Genomic DNA, 14,473 nt, shown 5'->3' with positions numbered 1-14,473 from the left:
GATGACACTTTGGGACTCACATACGTGTGCTGTGTTTCCGGGTGTTTTTTCTGTGACTATGAGAAAGCGCAACTTCATCTTAGGAAAGATTATCCTAAGATAGTAAAGCAATTGAAGGCTAGAAAGTAGGAGATCAAATGAGAAGATTTCTATGAATACTTGCTTGTGGTATGTGTAATGATTAATCTCATTTTTGTAAGGGCTTCATGCTTGCTGTAGTCTTTGTATGTTCCCTTTAATTATCTGGGTCGAACGGCCGCAATACCATCATGGATTATCAATAGGTCGCCTTAGTGGTATTTGCTCTCTGTCTTTGTTTGAGGCTTGTGGATTGAAGGTAGACGGTCCCTCAGGCTATGGTTGATGAGGTTGCTAATTGTGGTTTTCTTGTCAGTGTTTGCTCCTTCGGAAATGTATGTGTGGAGAGAAATCTCAAGTGTTTTAGGCTTGATGCCTTATGTTATATGTACCTCCCTCTAATGATTATATTTTTAGAGAGGATATGTAATATTTCTCTATGTGTAATAAACCCCAACAAACTTTTCAAAAAAAAAATGGGCTAACAGTCTTGCAAATATAATAAACCAACAATTTTCTTTAGTATGTATTTTGCTGACTTTATTTAAACCTAGGAAAAGTCTCCAGCTATATTTCATCATAGCCATCGGTTGTTGATATTGACTTGACCACAATGTCCGACCTCTTACGCCACAATACCACATTTGTTGTCTCAAAGTTGAATAAATATCCCAGAGAATCTTCATTGTAGAGTGCATTAAAATTTATGTTGTTCTCCAATCTAATCTAGGTTCTGTCAATCAGTTGACACATTAGGAAAATGAAAATTGTAGCCAACTAAACAACATGTAAGACAAAGTCGACAACACAACTTTACCAAATTAAAATAAAAAAATAGTAGACAACACCATAGTACAAAATATCCCGATATATCTCGATATTTGGGGATATCTATTCATATTTCAGAAAAAGATATTTAAATATTACGATATATTTAGAGATATATACGACTGCAAATATCAGTTATATTTCGATAATATTTGCGATATTTATGATATTTATGGGTATTTGGTGATATTTGGCGATATTTTGTATATATAACAATTTTATTTAATATTTACCATTATATTTCAAATAAATATAAATAATGTATCATGATATATCAATAAATATCAACAATATCCACGATATTTGTCGATATTTTGGATATATCCACGATATTTGTATGTGAAACAATGTCAAATATCTCCAAAGAGGAGAATATATCCACGATACATATCCAGAAATTGAATATCGATAAATACCCATATCCTGATATTTTGTACTATGGACAACACAAGCATTTTGGCAGCCTCAGTTCTAAATCAAAAACATAATCACTAGCAATGCTTATCTTGTCTGGTAAATTTATTACGCCTAATTGCTTACTCTCAAGGTGGAAAAATCAAGGACAGGATATCGTAGTTTACTGCTTCCACCAAAACATTTTAACACCATGTAGGAGTCCCAAAGAAAAGTTTTGAGATAGGTCACCATCTAATGCAATTAGAAGCGCACTATGATTTCTTTTTGTTATTTTTGTCAACAGCTCCCACGTTCGTTGCATTCAATTTTGACTCAACAGACTCCAGCACTACTCCCCGTTTGAACCGGCAACCCGGTCACCAAACCGGATTAGGTCATATAGTAGATCGTTTAAACAGTTGGCCTAGGCCAAATCCGGTTAACTCGTCCGGTTTTCTTGTAAACTGTTTTAATTTTGAAATCATATGCATTAGACGCCCTTTAATAATCTGCAAATCAGTGTTATCAGACCCAGCCCGGCCCAGCAGTTTGACCCAGTGAACCGGCAACCCGGTCACCAAACCGGATTAGGTCATATAGTAGATCGTTTAAGCAGTTGGCCTAGGCCAAATCCGGTTAACTCGTCCGGTTTTCTTGTAAACTGTTTTAATTTTGAAAAACATAACTTATATAGACTTGAACCTTGGTTTATTGGAAAATGAAATAGTTCTAAGACCACCTGGGCCACTAATGAAGTTATGAAAATGTATGTACTAAGTGAATTATATAATATTTTCAAATTAAGTATTAAACCAGTGACTCACTGATCGAACCGGTGACCCAGTGACCTAGTTCTTTTGCCGGGTCAGTGTCCGGGCTGGATCTGATAACTATATTGCACATCTCAAATTCTGCATTAATAATTTATCTTTTTTTCATGGTTTGCATACAAATATAGCCTTTTCAAAAAAGACTTTTGATGTCTTCGCTGAGAAATTCAAATTTATCTGAATCTTACTTTTAAAGTTTTGATACAAATATAACATTTTTCGTTAGTAATGTTGGGTAACAAAATTTTGTATACAAATGAACCTATGAACACACTGTTATGTGTGCATTGATACTTAGTGGCTTAGTGGTACTATACTTTAGTGCCTTAGTGGATTATTATTTAGTGGGTTTGGTAATGGATTAGTGTCCTACTTAGTTATAGGTAGTTATTGTTGTAATCTCTATTTAAGAAGCAAGTTGAAAGAATAACGGAGGCAAGAGTTGTTCTATATGGACAAACAACTTTGAACAAATTATTGTGAACAAATTGACATGGCAGTGCAATATTCATGTTGCAGTTTGCCACATGGATGTTGTAGTGTTAATTCTCATTGCTATGTTGCACTGTTTATCTCTGTAATATGGATGTTGCACTATCAAATCTCACTGTAATATGGATGTTGCACTGTCAAATCGCACTATTTACCTCTACAACATACACTATCAAATCTAACTCTGCAACATGCATGTTGCACTATCAAATCCCATTATTTACCTCTGTAACATGAGTGTTGCACTATCATATCTCACTCAACTCCCACTGCAACATGAATGTTGCATTGCCACGTCAATTTGTTCAAAGTTGTTTGTTCATATAGAATTTTTGAAAAGATTATTAAGTTTGTTTGCACAATAGTGTGAATGGAGACATTGTTCCCTCAATAGAACCAATTGGAATTTATGGGGTTTCTCAAATTAATCCTATCTATCATCTTTCTAGTATGATTGTATCACACGCCAATTGCGTTAGGTTAGGTCGCTCAATTTGCACATCAATAAAACAAAACAATTTTAGCGAGCCTTAGAAATCATATAGAAAAAATAGTCACTGAACCGAATTTATCAAGTATTCTCCAACATTTGTTAGCTACGAACAAAACCATCTTATATAATATATACTTCAACAATAATTACAATAAATAACATCACCTGATCACCTCTTACACAGAGATCAGTAAATGACTCTTAAGCAAAAGATGCAATCTTCCTAATAAATAATTTAACAAGCGTAATTATAGCAAAATACCAAAAAAAAAAAAAACTAACTAAAGCTTAATCTGAGCCATTGCCAGTGAAGTACTCATAGTCTGCACCTGTCTCATAATAATAATCGTAAAGCATTGACCCTTGAAGCCTGAAATTCTTGATATGAGAAGCTATCTTCAATATCTCCTCCTCATCTTCATCGAAACCAATGCAGTCCCTAACATCAAATAATACTAAGTCTCTGCACCCATTCAATATTTGTATGAGACACTCACGAGGTACAGAACAATTCCTCAAGGACAGATACTTAATTTTTGGTAGATTTGTAACAATTGATGTTGCCTCTTCAATATCAATACCAGAATTGATAAAGAGTCCCACAAAGTTGCTGCAGTGAATTCCAATTTGAGTAACTATCTTGTTCAATTCAACGTCACAAATCCTTAAGTTCTCCAAATAATTGAGTTTAGCTATAAGTTCTGGGATACACTACCTTTGTTCTGGAGTTGCATCAAAGTAGGGAACGCTTAAGATTTTCAATGCTTTGCACCTACAAAAGAAATACAATTTAAGCATAGTGTGACACTAATAAATAAAGTACACATTCTATGTAAGTAGTTATAATAAATTACAGAGGGAATAATGGTGTCTTTTTGGGCGCCAACGCAGGTGGTATAGGGATAGCTACAAGTTACATAGGAGAGAGTCATGCTATAGTGGAGGGCATCAAAAAAGCATTAGACATGGGAGGGACAAGATTGAATCTGGATTCAATCTAACTCAGCTGCTGCCATCAAAGCATTTCAATCAAACAAGGTACACTGGAGCATCAAAGGGCTTTGGAATCAAGTGAAAGACAAAGCTGAATGATTAAATCTCACATGCAATGCTTGCGCTAGATACGGAGGGAAACTAACTTAGCTGCAGATGCTTGCGCTAGATACGGAGCCAATCAAACAAAGGGCACCAAGCAATGGTGGGATGACAAACCACCTTTCATGCACCAGATAGAGAATCAACATCAGATGTCAGATTCATGCAGTAAATCTTGTTAGGTTCAGTCGAAATGTAAACTTTGGAGAGTCCTACACAAGGCTCTCAACTGATATAAATGTAAATTTTTCCTTTGCTATTAATACCTTAATACAATTACCCATTTAGCAAGAAAAAGTTATAATAAATTAGAAATTTGAAACAATATATAATTTGAATTGTACCACATTAGTGTCTTAGTGATCAGATTCGCGCAAAAAAATATAGTTTTCTGGACACAATATAAAATATTGGACATGTAATTACTTACTCCTCTGAAATATAGTTCAAGTCTTCAAAGGTGCAATCATCTGGAAGTGCAACAATGGTTGCAGTTCCACAGCTACGAGTAACAGCAAATTTTATCAAGTTGGTATAAGATGAACCAAACGAAAAGTCATCAGCAAAACGAAGAAAATCAAAATTTTTCCAACACCTAGGACTTAAGTGAGCCTTGTACCATGACTTGCACACAAGTGGAACATCCAACATCAAGTGTTTCAGTCGCACTCTCTCAAACACCAGTGCTAGACAATCACAGTTTAAGTCTTCCCATCTTCTCTCCGCCATTTTCTGTGTGTATATGTAATGCCTTTATTCTCACTACTCCAGATGCACTATATAAAGAGAACTTAGCTAGTAAAGAACATTCAGAATCTAAACGCATTAATTAATTGTTAAAGAGAAGCTTCTGCTACTTTGCTTTTCTTCTTAGGGTGGGTCAAGTGAGGGGAAGAGAGGAAGTGGGGTTCTGAATAGTATTGAAAGTGAACTAAACACTACAGAGATGGAGAAAAGAGACTGGGCAGGCATATATGATGTGTATATTGGAATCATGCCAAGTTTGTGTACTTTTTGAAAATTCAATACGATTTTTCCGACACCTTTCGCGTATAATCTGGTGGAATAATCTTACTGAGTGCAGTGTCAATTCGATTAGAGGAGGGCCAATTATATAGTTTGTAGAAATGCCTATTAGCCTTTGCCTGTGCTAAGCAGCGTTAAGAATTTCCCATCTTCATTTTTAAAAGTAGCAAATCCCATTAACTCTTGGACTGCCTCTTGCCACTCATCTGGGTTAATTTTCATCAGAACCTAATGGAAGAAGTGACTCACATTTCCTTATTTGAGGTGATAGTTATGTTACATACAAATACAAAGATGTTAACCTCCATACAACAGAATACAGGCATGGTATCCTGAGGATCAAAGTTGGCGTTGTTCAATACCACATTGTATGCCTAGTACAAAGTTGCTTTAGGAATTAGGATTTGTGTCTAAAGTGTGCCTTGGCTTCAACAAATCCACCTCAGTAATTCATGCATTTTCATATTCAAATTGAACATCTACATAAAATCTGTAATAGATCGGTGTTAATATTGCTTGTTCATATCTTGATTCTTCAGTTTTCTTGTCTATTTGTTGCAGTAATACACTACAAAAAACTAAGTTTCTGACATACATAAATAAAGACATCTCACCAACGTTTTTACTATTATGTTGTACCAATTGCTTGTTCATATCTTGATTCTTCAGTTTTCTTGTCTATTTGTTGCAGTAATACACTACAAAAAACTAAGTTTCTGACATACATAAATAAAGACATCTCACCAACGTTTTTACTATTATGTTGTACCACTGCAAACTTGATAGTTCTGCAGTCACAATTGAGGCTTACAATTACGAAGAAATAATACAACTCTAATACAAAAAAGAAACAAAATTCATACGTACAACGGCACAAAGCCAATACTTAAAACAGTATTGAGAACAAAAAGAAGCTCAAGCAATCAGAAAAGCCTCTCCTAAGCAGGGTTGCAGATTATGAAGTAAGGCCCCTGTCAATCACCATACACTGATCGGCAGCAAGTTTATTCATTCTTTTATAGGAGATCACATTCTCCATAAAAAAGCACATCTAAAGGTTTGTGAGGCTAATTAATTGAGTCAATACTTAGCCTGGAATCTCCTAGTCTTGAGAGTGATTATATTGATTTACGAGGCTTCTAAAAGCTTTATGATTTCAGCCATTCTCTGAAATATGGCTGCATCTTATCTATGTTAGCAGCATTTCCAACATTTACTGTTGGAATAATTCTGTCAGGTTTCAGGAACTGTAAAACACAATATCTTATCTTATTTTTTTTTATTTTTTTGCGGAACTAAGAGATATTCAAGATCACTACATACTACAACTAAAAATTGGCATTGTCAATAGACCTGAACAAATTCTCTCAGTTCAGAGAAGCTAGAGTGCTCACTATACGGAACTCCTGTAAAGCAGAGCAATAAAGGGGACACAGAAACACAGAGTTAAACTCCAGAAAGATTAAGAATTTCAAAAGGAACTATATATAATGCTATTAGCTCTTAAACAATCAGCTTACCATAAATTGTGATATTTCCTTTAGAAGTAGGTCGAATCAAATCCAACTGCTTCCCGAGAGTCTCAGAATATGTCCAGCCTAAACATATATAGATAACTTAGAAAACATATTAACTAACAAACTATAACAATAAATCAGAATCAGAATTAAAGTCAACATGTTTTGATGAGATGTGTTTCACCTGTTGGCCGAAAAGCCAAAACTGTTGTGCATTCATAAGCGAAGGAATCTAAATACTTCTTCAATGTCTACAAAAGTAAAACAAAAAAACTTCAGTAGGTAAATCATAGCTGTAAATTAACTTTCACTACATAAACACATAAATGAGTTTGAACCTCATGCCTCAGGCTTGATAGAGGAAGAATATGAAGAGGGGTGTCTTTGCCATGTGAACATAATTTCCCAGAAAGCTCAGGCCAACCGAAAGATTGTAAAACCCGCCTCCTAGATGCATTTGTATGTATCTTAAGCTAATTCATGAAATCAGTTTCCATCAGTGCCTTGAACTTTGTAATTAAATTGGTTCTCTACCAATAGGAAGGAAAGAAACTACCACAAAAATAAACAGGAAAGCAATGATAATAATATTAACTAAATAACTCTTCAGAAATTAAGATCACCAATTTGTCAATATAGAAACTCTTATAATTTAGAACCCTAGATGTGATCTCACTAGATTAAGTCCAAGTAAATTTTCAGGTCTGAACGCTATTGTAATATGATTCAAAAAGTATCATCACGTTTGCCTGATGCCCTTTCCTTCCATGATACTAAATGCATCCTAAAAAGAACACAACCAAAGCACTGGGGAAAAAAATCATGCATAATATATTTTGAGTATGAATGCCATACCCCTAGCGCATCCAAAATAGCTACATATACACATTCTTTCCCAATGCTGTATGCCCCAACAACAATGAGGGTTTTTAGCTGCTTTTTAAGAGTTTGTCTGGCAATCTTCACAACAAATGATGCAGTGCAGGTTCTTGCTGATAAGTACCTAGATACACATGATGGTGTCATCAAAGTCTGAAAGTGCTGTTAGTGGAGGTAAAAGCCCGCGCGCTTAGTTTACCCTTCTGACAGGTGCGCACGCGCTCAGGGCTTTTGCTGGGGCTTTTATGCAAACAGTCTTTTGTTTCGTTTGTGTTTGGTAGGATTGGTTCGGTGAAATCACCGCTTGTTTGGTTTAGGTTTAGAATGCCTATTTAAAGGTTTAGGAGAATGGTGACGATATTCATTGATTTTATAAAAGTTATTTCATCGTTTCTTGGTTAAAGAGCGATTATTTGATTGTTTGTGAGCTAACGCACTTAGTATTACATTAGTTGGTATCAGATTCAGCTACGACCTAAATATACCTCGTCTAGCAGGAAGAGGACATGGTAGACCTCAGAGAGAAGCTTATTTAGACGATCTGTATGCTCATGATCGCATGGCCGAACTTTCAAGGTAGGTAGCAGCGTTAACCCGCCAGGTCGAGGCCCTTAATCGGCAACCCGACCAACCACAAGACCGTGAACCACAGCTGGTGGAGGACGATATGGAGGCAGAAGATAATAACCCCTTTGCTGATTTGGGTGCTATTGACAATGTCCCGCGTGTTCTGCAACCCAGAGAGAACAGACATTGGGAATTTGGTTTGAAAATTGATCTGCCTGAGTTTCATGGTAGCTTACAACCGGACTATCTGAATGATTGGCTCGGGACTGTGGAGGAGGTTATGGAGTTCAAAGAAGTGCTAGACGACAAACAAGTGGGCTTTGTGGCAACGTTCGCGTTTGGTCGTCGCTATGGCCCGGTGGCGGCGGTTGAAGCGACTTCGTCCGCGAAGAGGTAAATCTAAAATCGTACGTGGATTAGGGGAAACTTAAAAAATATCTTTGTGCCGATTTTTTACTATTCAATTATACGCGTGAACTATATCAACCCTTTCAGAACTTGCGTTAAGGTGTCAAATCTGTGGATGACTATACCAAGGACTTTTATCAGTTATTGTCTCATGTAGAACTGACAGAGTCTGATGATCAGTTGGTGGCCCATTATATTGGGAGTTTTCATTCTAATCTGCAGGATGCCTTGAACCTATTTGATGTTTTTTCAGTCTCTGAGGCTCATCAATGCGCCTTAATTCTGGAAAAACAACAGAACCGCAAGGGTAGTGGTCATGTTCCCCGCACTCCCAATGTTCCTATCACTAGGCCGCAGGGTCCATAAGTTATAGGTCGTGGCACTAATGCGGTTAAGTGTTTCCGTTGTGGTGAGATTGGTCACTATGCTAACAGATGTTCAAAACCGCCTGCTCCTGGTAAGGTTTTGATTGCTAAGAATGAAGATATTGATGATGATCCCGGGGGTGGTTTTCTTGGTGCTCCCATTTTTGATGTGGGATTGGATGACATTCTTGAAGACTAGTCACTGGTGACAGGGGTGAACTTCTGGTGGTGCGTCGACTGTGCTTTACTCTTAAGGAGACTGAGGGTGATGGTTGGCTCTGCAATCATATTTTCCAGTCAACTTGTACTATTCTTGGGAAGGTCTGTAAGATGGTTATTGATTCAGGTAGCTGTGAGAATGCCGTCTCCTGAGAAACATTCGGCGCCTTATTCTCTCTCATGGCTGAAGAAAGGCACAGAGATAACAGTGTCTAAGCGTTGTTTGGTTTCTTTTTCTATTGGTTCTAAGCATATTGATAAGGTGTGGTGTGATGTTGTTACAATGGATGCTTGTCACTTGTTATTGGGTTGCCCCTGACAATTTGATCGGCGGGTTTCTCATGATGGTTGGAAGAATACTCATAGTTTTCAGTTTGAGGGTGTTAATATTGTGTTAGTACCGACTAAGGAGCCTGTGCTCACAGCATTAGCCGAGCCAAAGTCTTCTTGTTTGGCTTTGCGTAGTTTTGTGACCGAATTGCTAGGTGCTAGTCACATGTTTATTTTAATGTGTGAACCTAACACGCCAAAGGTTACAGTTTCTCGAACCTTTTTCCGGATGAGTTACCAGCTGGGTTGCCTCCTATGAGGGATATACAACACCAAATTGATTTGGTTCCTGGTTCTAAAATCCCAAATCGTCCGCATTATCAGATGAGTCTGAAAGCGCATGCTGAGTTACAACGACAGGTTACCGATTTGCTTGATAAAGGATTTATTCGGGAAAGTTTAAGCCTATGTGCGGTTCCTGCTTTGTTAGTTCCCAAGACGGATGGTACTTGGCGTATGTGTGTCGACAGTCGGGCTATTAATAAGTCACTACCAAGTACAGATGTCCTATTCCAAGGTTAGATGACCTTCTGGATCAGTTATATGGTGCTGTAGTCTTTACCAAGCTTGACTTAAAGTCTGGTTATTATCAGACTCACATCCGTCTTGGTGATGAGTGGAAGATCGCCTTTAAGACAAAGGAAGGCCTGTATGAGTGGTTGGTCATGCCATTTGGCCTCTCTAATGCACCCAGTACTTTCATGTGACTCATGAACCAGGTGTTGAAGCCATTTTTGGGCAAGTGTGTGGTGGTTTACTTCGATGACATCTTAATTTACAGCAAGGACACCCCGTTTCATTTCCAGGATCTCCAGTTGGTGTTGTCTGTCTTACCCCAAGCTCAACTCTTTGTTGCTGTTGCTAAGTGCGTTTTCTGTACTGACTCAGTTTTGTTTTTGGGTTATGTGGTTTCAGCAGAAGGTATCTCTGTGGATATGTCTAAGGTCGAGGCGGTTCGCTCCTGGCCTAGCCCAGCCACATTAATTGAAGCACGTAGTTTTCATGGGTTTGCTTCTTTTTATTGCCGTTTTGTTCCTCATTTTAGTACTATCACTGCTCCTATGACTGACTGTTTGCGTGGTAGTAAGTTTCTTTGGTCTCAGGCAGCTGAAGAGAGTTTTCAATTTCTCAAGACTAAGCTTATTTCGGCACCAATTCTTAAACTACCAGATTTTTCATCTCCTTTTAAAGTGTGTACTGATGCTTCTAAAGTTGGTATTGGGGTTGTTTTTAGTCAGCATACTCACCCTGTCGCTTATTTTCAGTGAGAAACTCTCAGGTGCGAAACAAAATTACAGTGCTTATGAGTTAGAATTTTATGCCGTTGTTCAGACCCTTAAACATTGGCATCATTATTTGATTCATTCGGAATTTCTCCTTTATTTTGACCATGAAGCACTTAAAGATATTGGTAACCAAGATAATGTCAGTGCCCGACAACTGCGCTGGTCTAGTTATTTGCAGGATTTTACCATTGTCTTGCACCACAAATCTGGGGTTCAAAATCGTGTGGTGGATGATCTTAGCAGGCGTTCTTTGTTGTTGGTGTTCTTGCGTACTACTGTTTTTGGGTTTGACTCTTTTCCTGACATGTACACTAGTGATCCCTATTTTTCGCTTATTCTGACTGATATACAGGAGGGCCAGTTATCAGTTTTCTCTACAGGAGGGGTTTTTGTTTAAGGGTAAAGCGTCTCTGTGTTCCTGCATGATGTACCCTTCGTCTCCGTCTCCAATGAATTGCATAATGAGGGTCACTTTGGGTGTGACAAGACACTACGGCTTGTATCTGAGTTTTATTTTTGGCTGGGTCTTAGCACAGATATTCACAAGTTTGTTGCTCGTTGTCATATTTGCCAAGTCTCAAAGGGCCATGCTAATAATGCAAGGTTATATATGCCTTTACCAGCCTGTTCCGAGTCGTCCATGGTGTGATATCAGTATGGACTTTGTTCTTGGTCTTCCTCGTACTCAACGAGGTCACGACTCTATTTTTGTGGTGGTGGATCGGTTCTCTAAGATGGCGCATTTCATTGCTTGCAAGAAAACTATCGATGCTGTCAGTGTTGCACAGTTGTTCTTTCAAAATTTTTACCGGTTACATGGTTTACCTGCGTCTGTTGTTTCTGATCGGGATACTCGTTTCCTTAGTATTTTTTGCGTTGTTTATGGAAGATGATGCACACTGAGTTGAAATTTAGTATTGCCTATCATCCTCAGACTGATGACCAGACAGAGGTTGTTAACCGGTCCTTGGGTAATCTGTTACGTTCTTTGGTGGGTATGTACTAAGATCAAGCAGTGGGTTTCTCATCTTGCCCAAGCAGAATTTGCATTTAACCGTTCGGTTAATCAGAGTTCTAGGTATAGTCCCTTCCAGGTTCTCTATGGGTTTAATCCTCGCGTTGCGGCTGATCTTGCGCCTATTCCGGGTTTATAGCCTATTCATTCTACTACTTCTGAGATTGCTCAGCACCTTCAGGATACTCATGCTACTGTTCGTAAGAATTTATTAGAGTCAAATGCGTAGTACAAGGCTACGGTTGATCGCCATCGTCGTGATGTTCATTTTGAGGTGGGAGATTTTGTCTGGGCTGTGCTTACTAAAGACCGTTTTTCCGTTGGTGACTATAATAAATTGAAACATCGCAAGATTATTGGTCATGTTGAAGTGGTTGAAAAGATTAACTCTAATGTCTATCGCCTTCGTTTACCTAGTCATATTTGGACTTCGGATGTCTTCAATGTCCGACATCTCATCCCATTCTGTGGTGATTCGTCTGACGATGACGATGATTTAAATTCGAGGATGAATTCTTCCAGCCAAGGGGGAATGATGCAGTGCAGGTTCTTGCTGAGAAGTACCTAGATACACATGATGGTGTCATCAAAGTCTGAGAGTGCTGTTAGTGGAGGTGAAAGCGCGCACACGCTTAGTTTACCCTTCTGACAGGCGCGCACACGCTCAGGGCTTTTGTTTGGGCTTTTATGCGAACAGTCTTTTGTTTTGTTTGTGTTTGGTAGGATTGGTTCGGTGAAATCACCGCTTGTTTGTTTTAGGTTTAGAACGCCTATTTAAAGGCTTAGGAGAATGGTGACGATATTCATTGATTTTATAAAAGTTACTTCATCATTTCTTGGTTAAAACATCTTGTTGGGAAGGAAACCGGAAAAACAATCCGCCTAAAAAAATTAAAGAATGACTATATATAAAATCAAAATGTTGGTGAACTGAACCAAAATGTTGCTAACCTGTACTTCGGATGGCAGTAAGTTGTATCCAGGTAAAGCAAATTAACACGGTGGGATGTAAGAAGAAGATGGGACTGCATCAACTTACTTGCCCTGAAGTCTCCCGTGTGTAAATAACATCTTCCATCTATGAGGCGAAAATGTATCAGAGCTGCACCTGGACAATGATTAGCTTCTAGCATTGTTACTTTATGGACATATGAATCTGCAAATGCATTATTAAAGAAAAGACAATTCTCAAAAAATTGAAATTAACATAAAGATAAAATATGAAATCAGAACCCAAATTGGAAGGAGGATGGAGAATGATAGTCATTACGTTGGATTTACCGAAAGACACATTCTCAAGAGGCGAGCAGTGAGAGCGGTACGGTGCAATAGATAGAGCCATGTGACCATCCCTTGCTCAATCAACCATAGTGATCATAGTGAAAGTGGCTGAGAAAATATGCTGAGCATCCTTCAATAAGTGAAGGGCGTCCCTGCAAGCATAACAAGGTCTCAATTACATTGCATTAAACCATGTATTTTATCACTTACTCTTTACACCAGCCAAATTACGCAGATCAAGTCAGCAAAACTTTCAAGTCCAGCACAGATTTTAATACTAACTTTAAGCTTTTCTTGGTTTTTTTTTATAGCTTCCGTTGTTTATTCTTAGAAGAAAAAAACAATCTTAATCCCGCCTGACCCGACAAGCCTGCATAGACCAATTAGTCGGCCCATCTAGCCACCCTGACTGATTTCTTCACCGATGCAAATGGCTACCCCTTCCCTGAACTTTATCAAGATGAACACGGATGACTCAGTCAAAAAACCTGGGCCTGATGAAACTCGTATTGGGAACTGTTAGTAAAGGCACATCCAACCAACTACAAGCTTTATGGTTGAGTGTTAGGCTATAGTTGCAGGTGCGGAAAGAGCTGTAAATGCGGGGTGGCTGAACCTATGCATCGAAGTTCACTCTACTGCTGCAGTTCATGCTTTGGTGTTGGAGTTATCCCTCACATGAGGAGAGAAAACAGAGCTGGACAGAAACGGGCGAATTCGGCGTTGGAAATGCCAGAGCGCGCCCGCGCTCAGATGGGGCGCGACTCGCGCTCAGGGTTCCAGTAGAATAGGGCGACCCGCGCTCATAGAGGGGGCGACCCGCGCTCAGCTTCCAGTGTCTTAGCGCGACTTGCGCTCACATGGGGCGCGCTCGCGCTCAGGTCTATTTTTTCGTGGGCTTGCTACAGTACCCGCGAAAGTTGGTTTTTGGAGATAAAAACCAAAAATCAAGGTTTTGGAAAACCTAACCAAACAAGTCAGAAGGATTGGAATCCAGACTAAAACAAAAGAGAGAGTACCTTTACAGAGATACAACCCTGTAAAGAGATAAGAGTGATCTAGTAAGGTGAGTAGATCAGAAAAGAGATTGTAATCTTCCTTCCCATCTTATTAAGAACCGGCTCTTGTGGAAGTAGGCATCATTGGCGAACCACGGTAAATCTTTGTGTTGTGGTTTGCTTTTACCGCTTTTACATTATTATCATTGTTAATAGTTGTTTAGCGAGTTGGGCTTGTTAGTATAGGTAGTTTGTGATATTTGAGATTTATCCGGAGTTGAAGTGTGTTCGGACAAGTTTATCGTGTAGTGGGGAACCGATTGGTATTGGTGTAATCCCCAACAAGTGGTATCGAGCCTTGGTTAGAATA

At 38.6% G+C, this 14,473-nt stretch overlaps 2 protein-coding genes across 3 annotated transcripts; both read right to left on the bottom strand.

Annotated features, from left to right (window-relative positions):
* Positions 1-3,212: 3,212 nt before the first annotated feature.
* Positions 3,213-5,825, bottom strand: LOC147516085 (F-box/LRR-repeat protein At3g48880-like). Of its 2 annotated transcripts, XM_086588762.1 has the most exons (4): positions 4,832-5,825; positions 4,643-4,714; positions 3,833-3,889; positions 3,213-3,727 (listed from the first exon to the last, which is right to left on the bottom strand). In XM_086588762.1, exons 1-4 carry the CDS (start codon positions 4,939-4,941, stop codon positions 3,406-3,408), a joined length of 561 nt encoding a protein of 186 aa, XP_086444888.1. In that variant the 5' UTR covers positions 4,942-5,825; the 3' UTR covers positions 3,213-3,405. The 2 variants fall into 2 exon arrangements, with proteins under 2 accessions (XP_086444888.1, XP_086444886.1); XM_086588760.1 differs by having other exon boundaries at positions 4,643-5,292.
* Positions 5,826-5,971: 146 nt separating this feature from the next.
* LOC147516084 (DNA cross-link repair protein SNM1-like) lies at positions 5,972-14,165 on the bottom strand. The gene is made up of 9 exons (XM_086588759.1): positions 13,388-14,165; positions 13,095-13,257; positions 12,864-12,932; positions 7,611-7,758; positions 7,094-7,228; positions 6,940-7,006; positions 6,759-6,836; positions 6,592-6,644; positions 5,972-6,485 (listed from the first exon to the last, which is right to left on the bottom strand). Exons 2-9 carry the CDS (start codon positions 13,172-13,174, stop codon positions 6,387-6,389), a joined length of 729 nt encoding a protein of 242 aa, XP_086444885.1. The 5' UTR covers positions 13,175-13,257; positions 13,388-14,165; the 3' UTR covers positions 5,972-6,386.
* Between the last annotated feature and the right edge of the window lie 308 nt (positions 14,166-14,473).

This window comes from Coptis chinensis, chromosome 2 (assembly GCF_015680905.1).
Source record: "Coptis chinensis isolate HL-2020 chromosome 2, ASM1568090v1, whole genome shotgun sequence".
Lineage (NCBI taxonomy): Eukaryota > Viridiplantae > Streptophyta > Magnoliopsida > Ranunculales > Ranunculaceae > Coptis > Coptis chinensis.
The sequence above is the reverse complement of the archived record's forward strand: the minus strand, read 5'-3'. Positions and strand labels throughout refer to the sequence as shown.

Bases quoted from the DNA above. Each gene is read 5' to 3' on its own strand.
- LOC147516085 (XM_086588760.1), bottom strand. From the start codon at position 4,941: ATGGCGGAGAGAAGATGGGAAGACTTAAACTGTGATTGTCTAGCACTG. The intron at 3,890-4,642 runs GTAAGTAATTAC...TTTCTTTTGTAG, and splicing joins TTGAACTATATTTCAGAGGA to GTGCAAAGCATTGAAAATCT. The intron at 3,728-3,832 runs GTAGTGTATCCC...AATTCACTGCAG, and splicing joins GATGCAACTCCAGAACAAAG to CAACTTTGTGGGACTCTTTA.
- LOC147516084 (XM_086588759.1), bottom strand. From the start codon at position 13,174: ATGGTCACATGGCTCTATCTATTGCACCGTACCGCTCTCACTGCTCGC. The intron at 12,933-13,094 runs GTAATGACTATC...ATCATTGTCCAG, and splicing joins TGTCTTTCGGTAAATCCAAC to GTGCAGCTCTGATACATTTT. The intron at 6,645-6,758 runs GTAAGCTGATTG...TCTGCTTTACAG, and splicing joins AGGAAATATCACAATTTATG to GAGTTCCGTATAGTGAGCAC.